The following is a 22,437-nucleotide window of genomic DNA, read 5'->3' as shown; positions in this document are numbered from 1 at the left end:
AGACGTGGTTTGTAACCCGTGCTTTTCTCTTGAAAAAAACACAATTGAAAGCCTTGATCGTCGTTCCTACAATAGGTGAAAACTGCCATGTCCAAGCATTACCTTCAGCTTTGCAGTTTCTAGATATCGTCAAAGAAATTCTACTCAAAACACGCCCACATGGCCATCGTAACATCAAGATTTTCCAAAATTTCTATAATAAAGAAGATGAAAAAAACAAGAAAATTTCAGGAGCACAGTGTTAAGAGTTCTGTAGATGATTACGAGACCTCTTGAAATAACAGACTGTATAATAAAAATTTTTAACCTTCCTAATAGTAAAGTTACAATTATTACTAAACAATAAGTTGAAGTAAGTTTTAAATTAAGAGAATGCAACTACCACAGAAAGAAAAATGAAAGTTACTGAAGCTAAAAAACTTTATTGCAGTCCCTACATACACTTTTTACATCCCGTTTTGTTTATTGATCACATTCATTTATTTAGCACAAATGTAATGAAATGTAAAATACACATGTATATATTTTATAAAAGATGTTGAAACTGTTGTCCATTTTCCCGCAAACACAAAGCCACTCTTCTTTTTTTATTTTCAAAAATGTCTTGCAACACTTTTCCATTAAGATTTTCATTACAAAGACGTGTAATTTTATCCATTAATTCTTCCAATATGTGGATTCTATTCTTATAAACGTAAACGCTGTCCTTCATCCTTCCAAATATTGAAAAGTCAAGTGGGATCAAGTCGGGAGATGGGGGGGGAGGGCACTCTCGATTGGTTCTTAAACGTATTATGCGGTTGCCATAAAATTCTTTCAAATATCTTAAATGTTCTCTTGTCGTCTGAGGTGTAGCACCATGAAAAAATATCGTCGTCGGGAAACAGCTAACCACACACCAACCTTCACTGCGTGTAATGGTGTTTCTTCAAAAACGTGGCGATTTTCTGTACTCCAAATTCTGAAGTTCTGTGAGTTGACGTAGCCTGACAGATGAAACCAGGTTTCATCAGAAGAGAATGATAAAGCGAGAATCATGTTATCGGCCATATTATAATAATGATTTATTTAACGGTTAGACCAGTTACAAAAATGGAAAAATATGTAAATAAATAACATGGACCAAACAAACAAACAAACAAAAAAAAAAATTAAAAACTAGTTGACAGTGTAGTCCGAATATTGCGCTTGAAAGAAGTGAGAGAGAGACCCACTATATCAATATCACTATATGTTAACGATAAACGCGATATATGACCAACAGGGCTATAAAATCTATAGCAGGTACGTGAAGAAAACAGGGCAAGCAGGTGGGTATGTCTGCCCCTTCTCTCAGGCGCATGCAACTTAAATAATCTCAAAATATCAGAACAAGCAATTAAGGAAGACAATATTTTAAACAGAAATATAAAGTCAAACATCCTTCTCCTTATCTCTAATTGCAATAAACCCAAGTAAGTCAGTATATCACAGTAATTAACATAAACAATACCACATTTAAAGCAAATAAATTTTACAAATCTCCTTTGAATTGACTCAAGCCTATTTATATGAATGCTAAAATAAGGCGACCAAATGACTGTACAGTATTCGAGATTAGATCGTATGAAAGCGTTAAACAACAACAACAATGTACGAATATTAGAGAAGTCCGAGCACATCCGTATAACAAAGCCTAACAACTTAGATGTTTTGGACACAACATTATCAATATGGGCGTTGAAGTTTAATTTAGAATCAAATATAACACCTAGAACGGAACATAAAGATACTTTTTTTAGGTAAGTATTAGACAAAGAATATTGATAAACACTACATAGCGGTTGTCAAATAACTCATTGTCACGGATGTTGTCGATAAGCCATATTTCTGTTAGTGATATAACACTGTAGTAATTAGTCATTACACATAACATTACTATAGAGTTCGCTTATTTTAGTTCTTAATCCACGCACATTTTGGTGGTAGATACTTAGGGAGTTATCGTTTCTTTCCGAACTTGACGAAAATTTCTTTGAGGACCGGAGACTGACCCACTGTGCTTTTGAAAAAATTTACGGACTGCCACACCAGAAGGCCAAAAAGACGGATCCATTAATTTTTAGTAAAATGATGCATCGACAGTGAGTTTGAAAGAGCTATAACTTTCAGGAAACTTAGAGACAAGCTGAGATAACTCACATTTAAAGCTTTCCTTAATGTCATCATTCAATAAGCTGAATTTACTACAAATGAATGATTTAATTTTTTCAGTTGATACCTTAGGATTAACTCTAGTGATATGGATATAAACCTTTTCAACTCTTTCGGACGCTATGAATTCACATTCAATGTTGTTTGAGCCATTTTCTAAAGCTATATTTTTAGCAGTACCAATTATGAGGTGGGTTTTCTGTTTTTTACGACGTTTAATTTCCTCCCAAGGAATGTCTTTTTCTGGAATATTAGAATCTTCAATTTTAATAGGATCTTCTTCAATTTCAATGATACCGTCAATTTTACTTGAGTCTACTTCGGAAACAATTCTTCTCTTCTCAGGTGTTTTTATCGGTGTAACATTGTCATCAAACAGAATTTTTTTTCGCCATTAATTGATTAGGAATTTTTATATGATAATGTGATTCTAAAAGACGAATGAGATCAATGTTTGATGCTGTTAGATCTCTCACTTGCTGCTGTAGTTCGTAGACCTGATTCCTTAAGGATTGTGTTTCTTCTTCAATTGTTTTTTTCACAAGTTGCAGCAACTCATTTCTCGAAGATTCCATTTCAATGTCACCTTCACACAATGTGTCCTTTTCATGCACACAAAAAGGGTTTTTAACCATTATAGCTCTATTATAACAAGAAGGGTGAAAAACTGCTTTACACTTTTTACACGTAACACGATTTTTAACTGAACTACTACAATATTCACATTTAATAACTGGATCGACGGAACCAAGAACCGTATCACTAGCCATCATTCGTTCGAATTGAAACCAACGACAATTCTAGACGCGACGAGGAAAATTTGCTGGTTGTAGCTCCTGGAGCAACGAAATCTTATATGGATGCATATGTAACTTCCCTTTTACGATTTCCTGTCACGTGTTGTGTGGTAGTCCGGACTGTAAAGAGATTTTTGACAAAGAATTCTTCGGACTTTATTCCATTCTCGTCCTTAAATCCTCCACAACGTCTTCACGAAGTGAGATCTCCCCGTCAGTTTTACCTTAGAAACACTACCAGTGTCGATAAATCTGTCCACAAAGATTCTTCCTCGATAGCAACAGGATATTTCACCAGATACTCGTCTTTACAAGCATCCACAGAATACACCCCCCATCCTCATTTAACACCCCATTACGGTAATAGGACATGATCATTAACGTGTTTTTCACCAAAGAATTACCCATCCTAACCTAAAAAAGTCATTTGTAACACTGACCATAGTCATTCTTCTGTGTTCATTGCCTGAGATTATTCCATAATGATCTAAAGTTTTGATAAAAACTGTTTTTTGAGACACTTAAAGTTCGAACACAATCTGTCGTTAAATTATGTGATCAGAGTTGGATTTTCCCGATCAAGAGTGCTTCAATTATTATCTATTCACAACTTGGCAAACACCCGCACTTTTTTTGATAACTAATAGTGAGAAAAGATATGAAGTTTTATGGCTCGGGGACTTAAATCAAAAGTGAACATCTTGGGGAAACTTAACTGAATGAGCTTAATAAATTCGGTGCGGCCAGTGACGAATACTTTTAAGGTTTTTGGGATCTTTATAAATATCTTCTTGACCAAAAAGATGTTTTTGTCTTCGATTTGGTATTGAGAAATCACCAGACAACCGCTATGGAAAGCAAAAACGAAATGTAGTATGTCCGGACTGTCTCCATGACCGAACGTAGTGTGCGAAGAAGGTTTGAGGAAGCGGAATTCAAATCTCGAAAACTGGTCCAGAGCTCAGAGGTCACTGCTTAGCTCGACTATAGTTCGCTCGGGATCTTTAAAATTGATACTTGCTTACTGAATCTTTATCCTGATGTTAAAGTAATTTAAACTTTATTTTATACATTTTCGGATTTTTTTTAAATAAGGGTGGCCCGTTTTTGGTGTAGATTCTTCTATACGTTTTTTTGTAGCATTTTTTTCACTCTGCTGTGATTTATGGAATTCTCAACATTTTGCCAACACATCTTAAATAAATTTTTACTTCAACCCCATTCCGCCCAACATTTATTTTCTCTCTATTCGTTTCCAATTCTAGATTTTGTGATTATTTTTCTGTTGTTCCTATGGGTTTTTGTCTTTCTAATTTTTGTCACAATGCCAAATTATCTATTTTAATCTTCAATTCTTGTTGCGATACATGTTTATCGTTGTGGCAAATTTTACCGCTTCTGTAGAATTTCCATTCCTTTGATGCCCTTTTATCGTGCGTTTTACTGTTCCGCAAATATTCTACTATACTCTTTTCAATATTCCTTAATATCAATCTCTTGTTTCTACTAGTCTTCGATCTTCAAATTGTGTACGAACTCTTTGAATAATAATTGCCTAATACAAATCCGCCGACATTTTGAAAAAATTGCCCGCTGAAATGAAAGTATCTGTTTCGTTAAGACCATCAATCCATCAGTTGAGTATAAATTTCGATGATTTCTAGTTTGAAATTCAGTTTGACTCAGTATTTCAAGATATGTTCTCGATTTTACTGTAAATTCTTTTCTTTTCGCATTTCTTCATACATACACTTGAATATGTAGATCATCGCGACACGCTCGCCGTCTTCCCCTGCGAAATTAACAAAACTAATGTACGTAATCACCTGTTATATGCACGACTCCCAAATAAAAATGACGGAAATTACCCGGACACATTCCGGCCATGACAAAGTGCTCGGGTCCTCACAAAACGCGATATCGCACACAAGCGACACTTCTCTAATGACGAAATTTGTCATCTTTTGTACTCGAAGCGTATTGGCGACGTTATATATGTGAGAGGCACGTGGATATTGTCGACGGACACGCCAAGGATTTTACAATAACCGACCATTGTCCGAAAATACCAAGCAAAATAGACAATTTATTGCAAATATTCACGTAATTACGGCGTGCAAGTGCATAGTAATCCGGCCCCGCACAAAAAAGGCGGAGGAAGACAAAACGGCAAAGAAAAATTAGTAAATACAAATACAAAGTACTGCTAAAATATAATTCCGCCCCGATACATCTACTGGGACACATTACCATTAGCTATGTAAAACAGCGAAGAGTTGGACGAGCACAGCCGTCGTCGGTTCTCTGTCTCTCTCGAACGCGTCGGCGTGCGCGTAAGACAAGGAGGAGGTCAGATCCGACGTGCGGTCGATTTCACCCCGAAAACAACTGCCGAACTGCCGTACTTACCCCCGGGGATCTCGAAATAATTACGGAGCTCAACTTAAAACTCGAGAAAAATTGTGCACCATTTTTATAATCATTCACCTTTCGAGAATAGAATTTACTTTGAAATTCTCTTAGCCGGCAGTAGCGCGCGAGTACAGTCTTGGGAAAAAATTGGTTTCGAGAGTCGTTAACAAATTGAATTTTTTCCAAGTCTTTCATTATTGCGGCGTTTGTAATTTTCGTATCGTGTAAACACACGTACTGGACGTGTATGCAATTTTTGTAATTAGTTGAGGTGTGAGGATGATGGGTGGCATGCCAGATGTTATCGTGGACTTCATGCGGATAAACACGAAGCGATGGATCCACAATTATGTAATTGATTCGGTACGCCCTGGCAGACGCGACGAAAAGTGGCACTGATTGATCAGACTTTTTTCGAGGTTCGTGTCTTGCGATTTTTTTTTTTGCACGGGAGATTACTACGAAAGGGGGACGCATAGACGAATGTTTTTTTGGTATTTTACGAGTTATAGAATACGAAAATGCAAGTTTTCGCTTGTTTTATCAATCTGTATGCCTTGTTGGCATGAAAACCTCAGAAATGACAGCTATAAATTATGACAGATCAACGAATTATTTGTTTTTTATCTCTTCTGTATTGCATTTATACTTAAAATTTTATTTTTGTATCCACTAAAATTTTATGACGAGATTATAGGTATTTCCTTCTTCCTTCTTCCATAAGAATATTATCTTGGTCAATTTAAATATTATTCCTGTTCTTTCTATCCTCTTATTAATTTCCTTTTCTATCTTCCCTTGATTTTCTTGTGACACTATCATCGTACTTTTGATTTTCTCTAGTTTAATACTCATGTTTATTTTATGCATTTCTTTTACAGAGAAAGATTAGATTGCAAAGGACTTTCTGTATCCACCATCAGAGCTGATCATCTACAAATTAGTTCATGTATTCCCACTTGTTACCTAAGCAATGCTCAGGAAGTATTGTAATAGGGTCCATCTTTCAGGTTTTCTGGACGTTTTATGACCCCTAGAATACGAAAAAGTAGGTCTCCCGTTTACGTCTGTCTGTCTATCTCGCGTCGGTGTCAATTTTTGTTAACCAAAAAATCGACTAATCACTGCCACCACCAATCGGATGATGTCATCTCCAAAACTTACAATATATGTTCTTTCAATTTTATAAAATAAAATACTCCTGTACTTATGGTATATGAATTCGTGTTCAGATTTTATTTAAATTTGTATAACAATTTGCAATTTAACTTTGAAACTGCAAAACCAAATCCTCTAAAATCTTGCAGACGTTTTAAGGTTATCGTGATAAATCGTTAATCAAAATTTATTCGGTTATCCCCTCCCATACAATTGATGACGTCATCTCAAAATTTTGCCTAATAAATTCTCTCTAAAATATGTAAAATATTATGACTCTGTACTTGTTGTTTATCAATACACTCATATAGTTTTTAGAATTACGTATACAAAGTGACTCAAAAAAAAATTAATGGATAAGGCAATTTATTTTACTTATTAAATCAACAACAACTCTTCTCATTTTCCCGAAAATTTGGTAATACAGTGCTGTTATTATTGGTATTGCGATGTATTTCTCCGAGTTAGTATAGGTGTCCTTGCAAAATCCTGCTGACGTCATCACAGAATTTTGTAATGGAAAAACCCACTTAAAATAAACGCGTAGCACGTTTTTTTACCTCCACTTTAACGTTACATACGTATTTTTATTTTAACTTAGCAAGGGTTATCATGATGTAAAAAAATAAAATTCGCAAAATCAAGTCTTATAAGTTTCCAAAAAAGGTAGATTTATTATACTGTACTTCAAGGGTGAGGGAACTTCTGTCGAAATAACCTTCGAACAGTTTTTGCATTTCCCACTAACCTACCCGTACAATTTTCAATTTTGTTTTCTTTTTTTAAAGCTTCATCAACCACTGTTGAGAATAAAAGAGAACTTAGCACACATCCCTGCTTTAATACTGTATTTTTTTCAAATACTTCCGATTCCCTATTGTTAATATTTTTTGCTTAGACTAATTTTATATAGCTTCAATATTTCTTTTATCTAATATTTCTTCTTTCTAATGCTTTCCTTCTTTTTTCTCTTCATACCCAGGCCTATAAAGCACATATGAATTTCTCAGTTTCTTAAAATTGCACTTCGCCTCCCATAGATAATAATAATAAAATGATAATTATCATAATAATAGATACTTACCCAAAATAATGTTCTAGCTTTTAATTGATAAAAATTAATCTTTTCCTCTATTTTCAGGAGACAAAATTTTCCAAATTTTATTTTCTTTTAAAACAAATGCAAACGTACTTTTTATCTACCACCACCGCTCATTCCGGTCAGCATCTATCTGTACGTGCTTAATAGTCGAATTCTTTCTATTTGTAAGCTTAAAAAGTTGAAGTTAATCATATATTGATAATACTTATTCAGCATTATTAACAGGTACTATTTCACCCACAAGATAAATTTATAAAAATGTATATAATTTATAATTAATTTGTGTAAGCGTAACTATTAAATCTTTTGTACTTCTTCCACATCTAAAGCCGTATTTGTTACCTCCTAGTGTCCTTTCGTTTCTATTTCCTAGTCTTTTTTCAATTATTTATTTATTATATTGTATTCTTTTTTACCCAAGCTGTTTCAGTGTCCTATATTAATTTTGAGTTGTCTATAGGTCTTCGTCATCTTTTAACAAAATTTTATCAAAGAGTCCTATTTTGCTTTCTTCACCGCTATTTTCTACTTTTTTATGTTTATCTTTATATTTTTTTTAGTGTTGGTACTTTTTTGTATTGAAATGTATTTTCCACGTATATTTTTAATGTCTATGTTCCACGATTCCTTAATTGTTCCCTGTTGGTTCTTCCATTTCTAAATATTCATTCTAGTTTTCTGCTCGTCCATTTAAACCTCCCATGAATAATAATATATTTTCAGTTCTGTCGTGAATTTCTTTTAGTGCTTTTAAAAAAATTCATCTTACTCTTCTTTCTTGCATCTGGTTTTCCACATGTAGTACATATACTATTATTATCAGAGTTACGCAAAGCCGAAGTGATGGGGAATCAATCAGACAAATATTGAAAACGACGGCGCGACGTCAGGCGATAAATTTGGTTGGCCGACTGTGCAGTCTCAACCTCAGTGGCGTTCCATGCAATTCACGGTTTTTCTGATCAAGATCATCATGAAAATTGTGATGTTGAACAATCATTTTCAATTTTAACATCAAGGAGAACTCGTATAACTGAGGAAAACCTAGAAAAAGTAGTAATTGTACAGTGTCATAAGGGATATGCTTCACATTTATACCGTATTTAGCTTTGCATGGCAATAAAATTTTGGTGCATGTAAAAATAACGTTCTTATAATAATCATCTTTTTGTATCGTCTCATATACCTTGATCATTGCATATGTACGAAAATGAATATCTCAAATATGATTGGTTTAAAAGCTAAGAAAAACGTGATTTAAAGGTTGTGACGTAGGAAACATGTTGCAACTTTTCAAACCTATTTAAAGAAGTCAAGCAGCATATGATTTCTTTGAGTGTTTATTTTTAATGTACTAAAACAAAATATATACCTACTTTGAGTATCAGTATAAAAAAATACATATATTACGGTCTATTAGAGTAAACACTTTTGTTAGTTAGTGATTATTGTTTTTTTTTAACGTGTAAATTATGTGACATAAAAGAGAGAAATAGACATTTCCGTAAGTACTTCGACCGAGAATGTTACACGTTTCGGTTGATTTAGAAGTGCTTGCAAATACCCTGCCTAAACGCACACATATCTATCATTCTAGCTACAGTCAATATGAACATTATAGTCATCTTCTGTGTAATTGATCTTAAGGGTGTTTTTTAATTACTATTATATGGGCGCAGCGAGCCGTGTTTACGTGCTAAAGATTATTTTAACGATTTGAGAGATACCAAGTGTGTTAGATCGGCGCTTTTACAATATCAGATATTTAGAGTCGGCAAGGTGGTAACACACGTCGACGGCGTCTCAAACTCATTAGGGGTGGTGTCGACTTGCGGCGACGGCGGAATGTGCAGAGGCGTAGAATGGGCGGATATCGTCGGTTTGAGAGTGATTTACATAAAACATTGGTGTTTTGCAAACGTCTCAGATTCTTGTTTTTAATTAATTTACAGACTATGCTGTTTGCTTTGCTTTGTGTTTTTTATTTTAGTTCCTTAAAATGTTTTTTGTTGTCGCTCACATTTGTATAAAAGTTTACTTTGATTATTTTCATTAGTCAAATATTCACTTTGATATGAATTTTGATGAGATTTTTTTAATTTAATTTTTTTTATAGACAATAGTAAAATTTATAACAGCTGATCTCAAATAAAAGAAGTAGCCAAGAATTAAAGAAAATGCAGGACATAATTTAGTAGCCTAAAGGATATTAGGAATAAATAAATTTAGAGAAAGTTACGTAACAAGTAATTGGAGAAATAAAAAAATGTAGAAGCCGACGGAATATAAGAACAAAATAAGTTAACAAGGAAGAAAATGGAAATAAAAACGAGCTTTATAAGAAAATCTATATGGAGTTTGAATACGTAAAAAAAATATATTCAAAGCTTTCTTTACCTCATGAATATTTCAAGTAGGTACATAGAGAAAGAGTAAATAAAACAAAATGGGAAAAAGGAGAAAAGTAATATACTCATGTATATACAAAGGGAATAAATTTAATGTCAGCTGTGTGAAAAGTAAAAATATCCAAACTTTAATGGTTTGAAAAAAAAAATCTAAAGTGTAACCCGTACTGTAAAATTAAAAAAAAAAAACTTGAATTGTTAATGAAATTCGTTGTAGTGAAACTTTTGGTAGAACAAAAAATATCTCTTGAATTTTTAATATTTATTGTTATTGAATTAAAAAAATACAATGTTAAATGGCAAATAATTTCAGTAAACTATTTCATAATCCAGTGTGACAACAGCGCTCGGACAGGTCAAAAGAGCTCCCACTGGCCATATTGTAAAAAAAAATTAAAGAGTTTCACTCATAAAGGTTTTTCGAATATTTTAAAATTCACACTGATTATTATCTTTTCGTAACAATTTTACTATTTTTTTTTTTTTTTCAAAATATATCAACTGAAAATTGTTTGGAACATTTTTGTATTTTTTTTCTCCAACTGTCTTTCTAGCATGTATATATTTTATTTTGTATGTGTCTTAGTAAACTTTGACAAAGTGATTTTTGTTCTGGTCCTACTGATTACTTTTTTTTAGGTAATTTCATTAATGTTTCCCTAAAACCATGACATTTTTCATATCCTGGCTTGTCACACCTGGAGATGACTTAATTTTTAATAAAGCCCAAAACAATTCACACGTTCAAGAGGCGGGAAAACCCAACGTCAAATTATCCACAGTTGAACAAGAATGGATCTCCAAAAATTGAAAAATCGAATTTTAAAAATCGAAAAACCGATAAGTCAAGAAATCAAAAGATCGAACAATCTAAAAATTAAAACTGCGGAAAATTGAAAAATCAAAAAGTAGACAATCGATAAATCGAAAAATGGAAACGAAAAACAGAAGAATCGAAATGTTGAAAAACCAATATATCAAAACATCAAAAAATCGAAGAAATGAAAAATTGAAAAATGGAAACGAAAAATCGAAAAATTTAAGAACCCGAATGTTGAAAAATGTCAAAATTGAAGTATCAAAAAATTGATAAAGCGATAAATCGAAAAATCGAGAAACTGAAAAATAGAAGAATCGAAAAATTAAAAGATCGGGAAATCGAATAGTCGAAAAATCGAAAATTTTAAAAATTGAAAAACGGAAATACCGTAAGATTAAGAATTTGTAAAATAAAAAATGGACAAATTGAAGAACAGAAAAATTGAACAATTTCAAAATTGAAATATCGAAAAATGAAGTACATAATCGAACAATTGAAAAAATCCTGAAACCGAAATATTGAAAAATTGAGAAATCGGAAGTTGAAAAATCGAGGAATCCAAAAATCGAAAAGCTGTTATAGTACAATTTTGATTTTTTCTATTACAGAAATACTCCAATTTGAAGTTTTCATTGACACACTTGTATTTATGCAAAATGTGCCTCAAAAGATAAAGTTAAAATAGATAGTTCCTAAGTTATTTTGATTTTTTGTAACCTACATACAAGAAAAGCAGTTGAGTTCTAGAATACATATAAATGAAAGGAGAAGAAGAAATAATGTAATATAATTAGTGTTTGAAGACTCATGACGATAGCCTGAACAGATTAGGAAAGCAAGTAAAGACAGCAAAGTCACACCAAAAGTGAAAATAAAGAAATAAATCGTGAAACACATTGAAAACCTGAAAAATTGGCAATGAAAATATTTTTACATAAATATTATAATAAAATGCATCACATATGGCGAACTCAACGGGCAGAAAGGAAATATGATAAAGCGGAAAACTCGACGCCACTGCTTTTCTAATCCCCTATCGTTCATCCCACTCGCGTATCAAGACCGGATGACACCTTATACACTTAATTAGGTATTCTCTCGTTAGAAGGCTCCAATTATATTTTTCACGTGACGTCATCCGGAAAAACCGCCTCGAAAACAATCACCGACAGCGAGTGTCTCTGGTATTAAACCCGACGAGCCTTTTCGTAAAAACACAGATAGATGGAAAGGAAATCCGGCTTATTAAGTGGAACATAAAACAAAAGTATGCATCGATAATAAGATCTCCCGGTACTGACAATTTTCCACGAGACTGGCTCAGTTCGTATTGGATTTTCTTTTTTCAATCAAGCCGCCGGTACAAGTTGGCGTGCTTCGCTTGTTTTTATTGAAAAATTATTCAATTATAAAAGTTTTTAAACAGATTGGAAATCATACGGTTCGCTGAGGGGATGAATTTTGAGGTTAGGATTACCGAGGGATTTTCAGGGAGAGGATGAGCGGGAAAGAGACGATAATTATGTAATTGTTATCGGGAAAATTTACTCGGAGTTGCATACATTTGGGTATTAATCGTCGAGGGCTTCTTCTAACGAAAGTTTAGAAAAGAACTTGTTTAGCAGATTTAGAACGATCTGGTTTATGACTTCAGCGTAGCTGCTTTTCACGTCGTCGAAAATTTCCTTCCAATTTTCGTTAAGTACAGGATTTAGATTATCGCTAAGTCTTCTATCCACACGATTACGAAAGTTGAAAGTGACTAATTCTGGATCCATAGTTAATTCGCCAGACAGAAAGTTGATGTAAGTTTTGTTCTTCTTTTTTATTTCTTGGTACTTGAAGAGATTGGTTATTTTCAGATTTTCTGAAAAGATAAAATTCACGTTTCAAATAATTTACCGTTGAAGACTTACTTAAAATGACGGTGCTATCTCCTTGACCGTTTACAGGCAGCACGAGTATTCTACCTTTCATTTCGTAGTTACACTCCATCTGAATTTCTGGGAAGGTGCCTTTTACATCTAACTTTTTTTTGTCGAAGTCGAATCTGCGACAAATTTTCATCTACATGAAATTTGAACTTTCTGGATAAAAATAATTAATTACAAGACAAATTTTTAGGAACAATATCCGGAAAAAACATAAAACTAATTTGAAACTGGCAACAGTTGTCGAAAACAAAACAAAAAATCAACTTACTCAAACTGTTTGAGTTTCATTTGAGGCAGCCCGTAAAATTTACAGTTCGTAAACTTTTGATCAACTGCCACTGGACCATCACCTCCTGATAAACTCATTTCAGTCAGCTCATAAGGATCCACGTTTGGGATGTTCAACTCACTGTAAGGTCTAGTGAGTTGAGTTGTGCCATGTTGAGCAGCTTTCAAAATACACTCTTTCAAATCAGGTTGTTTGCGGTTACATTTTTGGAAATTTGACGCTAAAACCGAAGTATTAAGGAATTTGAAATTTAGAAGCACATAAAGTTACGTAATTTTATTGCTGTCCCGAGTGAGAGAATAGTTATCACAATAATGGTCTTCATGATCATTCTACTACTAATCTTTATTTAGTAGGAGATATATTTATATCCGTTTTTTAATCTTTGTGCTTACGTCGACATCGTATTTAAGTCTTAATGGACTTTAATTTCAATTGCAGTTGCATGATGATATTTCTGGAAAATTTACACTTGAGGTTTGACCGGAATTATAATTGCCGACACGTAGCTCATAGAAGTTATTATTATTTAATGGATTAATTAAGGAAAAATCTTAGAATTATGGGACACGTGTTTCTTTTTTTGATAATGAAAAACTCGTTTGCCGTGTAAGAAATTGACGTTGAAGAAAATAGTAGCTTAAGTGGAATATTTCAGACACAAAGAACTATTGTTGATCCAATTTAAAGCTTATGTATTATTTGTTCAAATGAGGTCGGTTTCAGTGAATGTTATGTTCATAAAGTAAAAATTGTTGCGGGAGTACCTGATTTATAAAATTTAAATATTATTTAGGGACCGGTTTAATAGAAAACGAATTAAAATTTAATTAACTTTTAATTGAGGTCCGTTCCTATGCAACGTGCATGTTTTAACCAATCACGGGCTCATTCTACATTTTAATCCTATGTTAAATTAATCGAGGATTAAATATTTAATTCGTTTTTGATTAACCGGCGCTTACTATTGTAAATTTTGGAGATGACGTATTCCATTGGTGGTGGAGACCACTAGACAAATTTTGTGTAGTGTTTTATCATCTACACGATATTCCTATCATACCTACATAATTTGATGACAATCGGTCCAGTAGTTTCGGAGATTATCTGTCACAGACGAGAAATAGATGGGAGCGAGAGACATACTTTTCGTACTGCAACTTCGAGACAGTAGCCACTCGTCGGATGGACCCTATTACAATACTTCCTTAGCTTACGCTCGGAAAGTAAAATCAGAAAAAGGAGTCAGAGAAATAACACCGATTTGAACTCGTGTAAATGAAACTTGTCCCAAATTTCCAACTATCCATTGCTCGTTGCGAATAATTCAATTTTTAATTAACGATAAACTGTCGCTTGTTGGTGTGTGTTGCCGATAAAATGTTCGATAAACTCGTAATTACCGGAACGAACACACAGGACTAATGAAAAAGCAAATTATAGGCTATATAGTATTGTTTGATAAATACATAAAAACCCTCGGGTGGCCAACCTCGCCCCCATTATGCATTTAATTTATGGCCCCGCTAACATCCAATAATTAAAATTAAACACTTTAACAAGCAATTGCAAGGTCATAACTTCAGCTAGCATTTACATTAAAAAACATGTAGCTAACCATTACTTCAAATGAACAAAAATTGTATTGGGAGAAATGGAAAACGAGTTTCCAAGTCTGTGAATAAGTAATATATTAAAGTTTTGATTAAAGAGAAGATTTTATTTATGTTTAATGTATTATTGATGTACAGGGTAATAGTCTTAGCATTACATTGCAAGTTTTTACAATATAATACGTTATTGTTATAAACAAATCACGCAAAAAATATTATATGTGTCATTCACAGAGATGTAAAATATATATGTGTTAAGCTTCAGCCCTGCGTCACTCCAGATACAAAAAGACTTAAAAAAGAAATAACTTACTAAAATTTATTCTAGTATATTTATTGTAGTATACAGTGAAGTGTATTCATACATATATTAGCCTTCGTTTTAAGTATCTCGATTCGTTTTGCTCTTTATCTGAGCCTCCAGCGTTTACGAAAAAACGAATATCCATCACCCCAAACGCGAGAAATTCGCCGAGGATAAACGAAAGAAAATCGCCGATTAAAAAAACAAAACGCGACAAGACAAACAATGTGCAATTAAAACGGGACAACCCTTTTTCTGAAGATAATATACAGATAACAAGAGAGCATCGGGATAAATTCGGGCCATTTGCAAGGCAAGCCATGAAAAAGAGCGCCATTAAAAAGTTAATTTAATTAGCAGTTATTGGTGTAAGTCGGTTTAGTTTTTTTTTTATCTCCCGAACACGTGATGGGACCGGAATTAATCTGAAGATAGGGAGGCGAAAGGGGGCGCTAATTATATTTCGCGGGGACGCTTATGAAAGGGGTGTCTTGGGGTCGACGTGGCTTAAAAATCGCGCGGGCGAGAGACGTTTTAAGTTTTTTTTATTTTATTGATGTAAAGTGAAATTAAGCTTGCCGTTTAGTTTAAAAGTTTTTAATGTCGTCGGAATTCTATTTCGAATTATTTTTTCGCTTTGACGATGTAATCTAAAGGAAATTAAAGCCGTAATGAAAATATGCACGTTCTCTTAAGTATGTAGTTCACGAGGGTCGGGAAGGTCGGGGCGAACTTCAAAGGGCACGGATATTATCGAGATTTTCGAAAATATTGCCTATTGATATAACTAAATGTTATGGCACTTGACCGATGCCATTTTATTTGATTAATTCTAAATTGTGGTTTGAATTTACTTACATAATTAACGAACGACACAGTTGAATTTGTAATATTTAATTCCTAGAACAACCTCATTAATTCAAATGTTAAATCTAGCTTCCAAATCAGACGTATACAGTCGTGGGAGGATTGATTTTCCATCTGGATTCTGACTACTAGAAGCTTAATTCAAGTAGACTTGTGGTGGAAATTAAGAACAAATTAGAAATCTGTGTTTATATTGTCTCCCCCAAAATTTGTGTGAATTGTGCTTTTCTTGCTTTTCAAGTTTAACACACAAATACAACACTTCACAATAAAATCAATTATAATTCTGGTTTGATGTAGGTAACAATAACATTTTCTCATTCTTCGTTTAGTTAATACAAAAACAAATTGTGCCTTTATTTTTAGAGAAACGTGAAGTGATTTGATACAGTATGTAATATTTTATGTAAATTTTTAGTCGTGCATGTTGTATTTTTGAAATAACTGATCATCTTATGAAAATACCATAAATTTACGAATCTATGTTCGGATTTTGATTGGTTATTGAAATTTGAATTCCAAAGAAGTCTATGCAATAGCCTTTGCTTGTATATCTATTAATTCTGCCTCTTTAAATACCACTTGGTTGAGATTTTTTACCCTGCGTTTTTAGTTCTTTATAGCATCATATTTCAAAAACTATACAAAATGTTGGCTTAGTTTTTTAACTGTAATATAACCTAATAATACTGATTTTAGTAACGTAATTTTTACTCTACTAGTGTTTTTAGATTTCTACAAAAAAAAACCTTTCTTTGTTACTTGCACAAAAGGAGGATTGCAAAATTTCACTTTTGGAAAATTTGTCTAAAATGGCCAATTTTAACTTTTTCCTACAGTCTTTTATAAGCAAGCCCATCTACCTCTCTTCATTTTAGCAACTACTCCTAATACTGCTAATTAATGACAAATATTATTATTTCACTCGAATGTTTGGCAAATCCGTTAAATCGTTGGTGAGAAAGTAGGTAAATTGTTAAATACAGTATCTAAAAAGTATTAAGGTGGTGTTAAACAAGCCTACCAGATGTGAGAATCATATTTAAAAGCAGTATTACCGATGCTCCTCCCACTGGCACAAGCCCCACCTTAACCGATCATTTCATAGGCCCAGAAACGAGGGGCGGCGTTTACAATTGCACTGCTTGCCTATATTTAATTCCCATTTTAGAATAAATAAAATAAGTCAGTGAAATGGATAAACGTGGTGGGCGGGGGTGAAAGTCTTGTGAGCAAGTAGTAGCCCCGCCCACCCGCCCTCTATTTTACTAGAGGGTATATCATTTGCCAAAATCAGTCTTATTTTACTAGCCCCACCGGCCCGCCCTGTTCTCATTTTAACGAATTTATTTCTATTCAGTATAAGATCCATTTTTCATTCAAAGCAGATAAAATGAATCACTGAAATAGATGCGGGTGGGTTGGCGGGGTTAATTATATGTTCTTCTGTAGACTGCAAATGGGAACTAATAGAACCTAGGCTATGAAAAAAAGAAAAAAAGCGCTAATTGTATTTTTTTTTTTTTTTTGTTATACTATTTGCAAAAGATTTAGTTCTCACTTCAGAAAAAAAACGTAGTGAACGGGTGGGTGGGCGGGGCTAAGTTAAACTTTTCCCATCAGAGTCTTTTATAAGCAAACAATAGTACCGCCCATCCACCCCCTTTCCATTTTAGTGACTACTCGTAATCTGCTAATTAATGACATTATTATTTTGATAGAATATTTGGCAAATTCGTTAAACCGTTGGTGAGGAAATAGATAAATTGTTAAACGAAGTGTCTAAAAAGCATTAAATTGGTGTTAAATAAGCGTAGTAGACGTGAGATTCATAGTTAAAAAAATATATTACCGGTGCTCCTCCCACTCGCGCAAGCTCCATCTTAATAAATCATATCATTGGCCCAAAGAAGAGAGGTAGCGTTTACAATAGCACCTCATTGTGTTCATTTTATGATTCTTTATTCAAGTGTAAAAAAATACATTTTGTTTTAAATTTTAGCTTCTACCACTTGTCAAAATATAATTTAATATCCATTTTACACTAAATAAAACAAGTCAGTGAAATGGAGAGAGGAAATGGGCGGGGCTGAGAGTCTTATTATAAGCAAACAGTAGCCCCGCCCAGCCACTAGTATGAACATTCAGAACAAAAATCTACTGACGAAATTTAAAAACATAAAAATCGCATTTTTATCACGCTTTTATTAGCTTGGGTTGTATGTATCTATGTATGTATGTAACGGAATCTTTGAGCTTAATTTTCATCGGTTTCTAAAAGTCTGATCATCTTGAAACTTTGCACACGTCTCAAGGATCGATGACAATGCAATAATTTGATAACAGTTTCCCATTATCCTTATTAGGACCGCCAGGATTTATAAATTCTTTTATGGATCCTGTGTAGTGGAGTAAAAGAGATAAAGCTAGCGCGCGATCTGCGCATGCCTGTAGTATCTGGTTTACTCTTCGTTGTAATAATTATAGTCTTGATTAAAATACAAATAACGGATATTAAATGAAAAAAACAAGAACGGACTTTTAATTAACTAAACGTGTGCAAAAATGGCTGATCGCATCTTAATTGTGTCAGTATATACCACGGTTATCTCTCTCCGTGTCGATTATACCGATCTATACCGATTATTTCTGTTTCAAGGACAATTTCTGCATAGCTTTGGTTTTACAGTCGGTAAAGAAGGAATTAATTATAATTAAAACATATCTAATCATGAATTCTCACCAACTTAAATAAAGATAACAAATTTTGATTCAGAAATACAAACATGGAGGAAAATTAACTATTTGGGGGGTAAAACTAACCACAATGATGAATTGTGTCCCGTTGGTCCGTGAGGGCGATTGATTTCGAACTAATTCCCGTTGATCGATCATACGGAGACCACTGAGTGGTTCTTTCTAGAAAAATCTAAATAAGTAATTAATTCCCCAATTTATGAATTTGTCGCAGACTAAAAAATGAAAAATAAATAATAGTTTAAGAAACTAAAAAAACACGCTTTTATTGCTAATCGAACTAAAAACTAGAAAATAATTTTTAATGACAGAGTTTAATATTACAGTAGTAGAAGATCAAACAATCAATCATAATAAATCACCTCAAATTAAAATTATAATAAAATTTAAGTTATTAACAGAATAATTCAATTCAGAGTAAAAAGCGTGGGGTGCATTTTACTGCGGTTCATAACTATCCTCTCATAGATAGTTGCCAATAGAATGATTGTAATATTTAAAATATCAAGCACCCCACGCTTTTTACTCTGAATTGAATTATTCTGTTAATAACTTAAATTTTATTAGAATTTTAATTTGAGGTGATTTATTATGATTGATTGTTTGATCTTCTACTACTGTAATATTAAACTCTGTCATTAAAAATTATTTTCTAGTTTTTAGTTCGATTAGCAATAAAAGCGTGTTTTTTTAGTTTTTTAAACTATTATTTATTACACTAATGGATGGGGAATGATAAGAGATTTTCCAAGTTCACGTACCGACTCTTGAGTTGTCGTTAAAATGTGATTTTTACTATGAAATTTTAATGTATGAAAATCAGATTTTAACACGAATAGAAACGAAATGACAAAAACGTGATGATAATTTGTACAAGATTGATGCATCAACTTCTTCAGAAATCGATAGGTTTTTGGATAATTGACCTCCGCAAGAAATGTTAAAGAAAAAAAAGGGTGCGTCGACCTAGGGACACAAGGATGGAGGTTTAACGCTGCGTTGTCAATTTATATCAATTAAACACGTATACGCGGCGAAATCGTTAATTTTGTCTTAAAAAATAATAAAAAACAAAAATATGTTGCATTTGTATCTTTTGACAGAATTAATGATGATGATTGTGTTAACTAAAGTAAATATCCATGTATTGTCAATTGTTGTTTATTATAAAATATACTTTTTTTACTTATTTATCATATACAAATACCTAATTATTATATTAATATTCTATAAAATATAACGCGGCGTTACATGCCCATGTTCAGACTCAGTTCAGACCGATATTGGTGTCGGTGTCGAAGTCGAACTCGACATCCTATTCCGGCGCGCATCGTATACGTGTTATATAATACGAAAAGAAAGGAGTTAAAACTCTAATAATAAAAACCAAAAACATGTTGCATTAGTATTTTTTGACAACATGATTAATGATGATTATTGGGTTAATTAAAGTAAATATCCATGTATTGGTAATTGTTGTTTATTATAAAATATAGTTTTTTTTATTTATTTATCATATAGAAATATCATCATAATTAATTATTATAATAATAGACAGCGGATGGCCATCGGGTTAGGCATGGTCAGACTCGGTACGGCTCGTACGGGATGGGAATTCATTGCAGTTACGGACTGCACTTCGTTTATTTGAGAATAGAATAGCGTTGCTTCGTTACACTCTGTTGTTAGTTCCTGTTCTCCTTTACTTAGCCGTTTTACTAATTACGTTTTCGTTAATTATATTTATGGAATAAGTGACGATAAAACGTCAGTGATTTTCACCCGCTACTGAGTCCCGGCAATCCAGCGCGTCATGATTACGTTTGTTCAGATTGGTGTCGGTGTCGGTGTCGAATTCGACATCCTATTCCGGCGCGCATCGTATACGTGTTCTATAATACAAAAAGAAAGGAGTTAAAACTCAAAAAATAAATATATTTTAAATTGTATTTTTAAAAATTTATGCGTCTAGAAGTTGATTGTGACCAACACCGATACACAACTTCACAGGTTTAAATTGGTAACATATTTTTGAATTCATCTCTGTTTTTTGTAACGAAAATTAGAAAATTTTGAATTTATTATCCCAAAGACCACTTCCATATAATTTCCATATACGAGTATAAGGAAGCACTGTAACAGGGCCCACTTGATGAACGATTAATTTATTGCTTTCTCGACATTTCTTTCTAGTTTCTAGAACACACTGTGGTTATAAAGTGTCGGTCTTCCGTTTTTGTCTGTCTATCGACTTCCGCCTGTCTAATGGCGATTTTATTAAACATATATTCTATGAATTGCTGTTGAATTGGATGTTGTTATCATCTAAATATTTAAACGCTACTCAAAATTTGCTTTTATGCCCCTGCTGTCGTCATCACAAAATTTTGTCATATAAATTCAAGTTTTTGGGAAAAAATTTAAACTGTACAACAAAAGTTTACTGTTACTAACTTATCTTAGTTACTACTGCATTTGCTACTTGTGTTTGTACTGGTTTCGATGAAGAAGTCGTTCACCAAATAAATACGTGTTCTTGTAATCAATTCAAAATTTGAACAGAAGTTTTAGATTGAACCAAAATATATTCTGAAAAATGGTGATATACTTAAAATCTCTGTATTACATACATTTATGTTTCAAAACAAAAAATAGTCGTTAATAATTAAGCAAATTGCGGAAACGACTCTGTTTCCTGAAACAGCTTGTGTCCAGAAAAATGAAAGTGCAGATGTTATGAATGATTTATAAAATTAACGCGACATAAAAAACGCGCGAAAACTAGGTACTTAAAACTTAACTGTTTAATTATTACTACTCTTGGCGTAATAAAACGGTATTAAAGCATTTGACACCCTCACACTTTCCCTGCCAATAGCAAAAAAGTATTCCGTGGTTTACCACATACATAATGCGTGATTATTTTCTTTTCGTTTTGATAAACTGCCCTCTTTGTCCACGTCTCACCCTCCGACAATCACCTGATGCCGCAGCCACAAGAAAAACTCCGCAAAAGTCAACCACCATCATTAACTATCTCCATAGCCAATAAAGCGTCGGAACCCCACCAAATTGCCAGACATCTATAAACCTCGTGTATTTATTTATTTTCGTTCTTAATCTCGCGATTCCACGTGATATATCGTGCGTCTTTTATCTCTTAATTAAATATGTTCGGTCGACGTAGATTGATAACCGTCGTCCTACTCCCGACCGAAAAATCTCCAAATCTCGACGAAAAACCCAACTTTCGAACTTCCATTCCATTACCGAAATTACGGTTAAATATTGACAGAAATCTTAAATTCTAATAACAACGGGCTCGGTAAGATAATTGGGGAGACAATATTAGCTGCCATTGATTCCGAACACGCGATCAGGGTGTGCCATGAATAAATGACATCAACCCTGTAATGACTTTATGAAAATTAATCATCTACCCCCATACGATAATAATCCATAATGCCTATTAGGTGAATAATGGCGCAGTCATTGGGATCGACTGGACGCTGGTCAACAAAAAATAAGAACAAAGGAAGATAAGGGTTGGAGACGTCACACTCTTCAATCTCCAACGAACAATCGTCGATTTGTTTCGTTTAATTTAACCGACATAAATTCATCGAGTTTGTGGTCTATTAACTTTTTTTGTAATTATAAGAAGGGTTGCTTGACGAAGGGTCGGTTTGATCAACATTGAATAAATCACTAATTAGTTAACCTATAAATAAATTTCATTAATTCTTAAAAGGATACTTCTCCCAACACTTGTCGTCCCACATA

General features: G+C 33.3%; 2 protein-coding genes across 2 annotated transcripts in view; one reads left to right on the top strand and one right to left on the bottom strand.

The window, feature by feature from the left end:
• Positions 1-22,437, top strand: part of LOC135138326 (nuclear pore complex protein Nup88) — a 123,835-nt gene that overhangs the window by 19,499 nt on the left and 81,899 nt on the right. The window lies entirely within an intron of this gene.
• Positions 12,347-21,672, bottom strand: LOC135138836 (protein takeout-like). Its single transcript, XM_064068860.1, has 5 exons — positions 21,563-21,672; positions 13,384-13,570; positions 13,093-13,333; positions 12,807-12,940; positions 12,347-12,757 (listed from the first exon to the last, which is right to left on the bottom strand). The coding sequence occupies exons 2-5, from the start codon at positions 13,442-13,444 to the stop codon at positions 12,462-12,464; spliced, it is 732 nt and encodes a 243-aa protein (XP_063924930.1). The 5' UTR covers positions 13,445-13,570; positions 21,563-21,672; the 3' UTR covers positions 12,347-12,461.

The sequence above is a fragment of the Zophobas morio genome, unplaced genomic scaffold (assembly GCF_036711695.1).
Source record: "Zophobas morio isolate AGI-343-1 ecotype UQ-CSIRO unplaced genomic scaffold, CSIRO_AGI_Zmor_V1 ptg000030l, whole genome shotgun sequence".
NCBI lineage: Eukaryota > Metazoa > Arthropoda > Insecta > Coleoptera > Tenebrionidae > Zophobas > Zophobas morio.
The sequence above is the reverse complement of the archived record's forward strand: the minus strand, read 5'-3'. Positions and strand labels throughout refer to the sequence as shown.

Coding starts and splice junctions, on each gene's coding strand:
- LOC135138836 (XM_064068860.1), bottom strand. CDS start 13,444: ATGATCATGAAGACCATTATTGTGATAACTATTCTCTCACTCGGGACA. Junction 12,941..13,092: donor ATGAAACTCAAACAGTTTGA/GTAAGTTGATTT, acceptor AATTTGTCGCAG/ATTCGACTTCGACAAAAAAA. Junction 12,758..12,806: donor AGATAGCACCGTCATTTTAA/GTAAGTCTTCAA, acceptor TTATCTTTTCAG/AAAATCTGAAAATAACCAAT.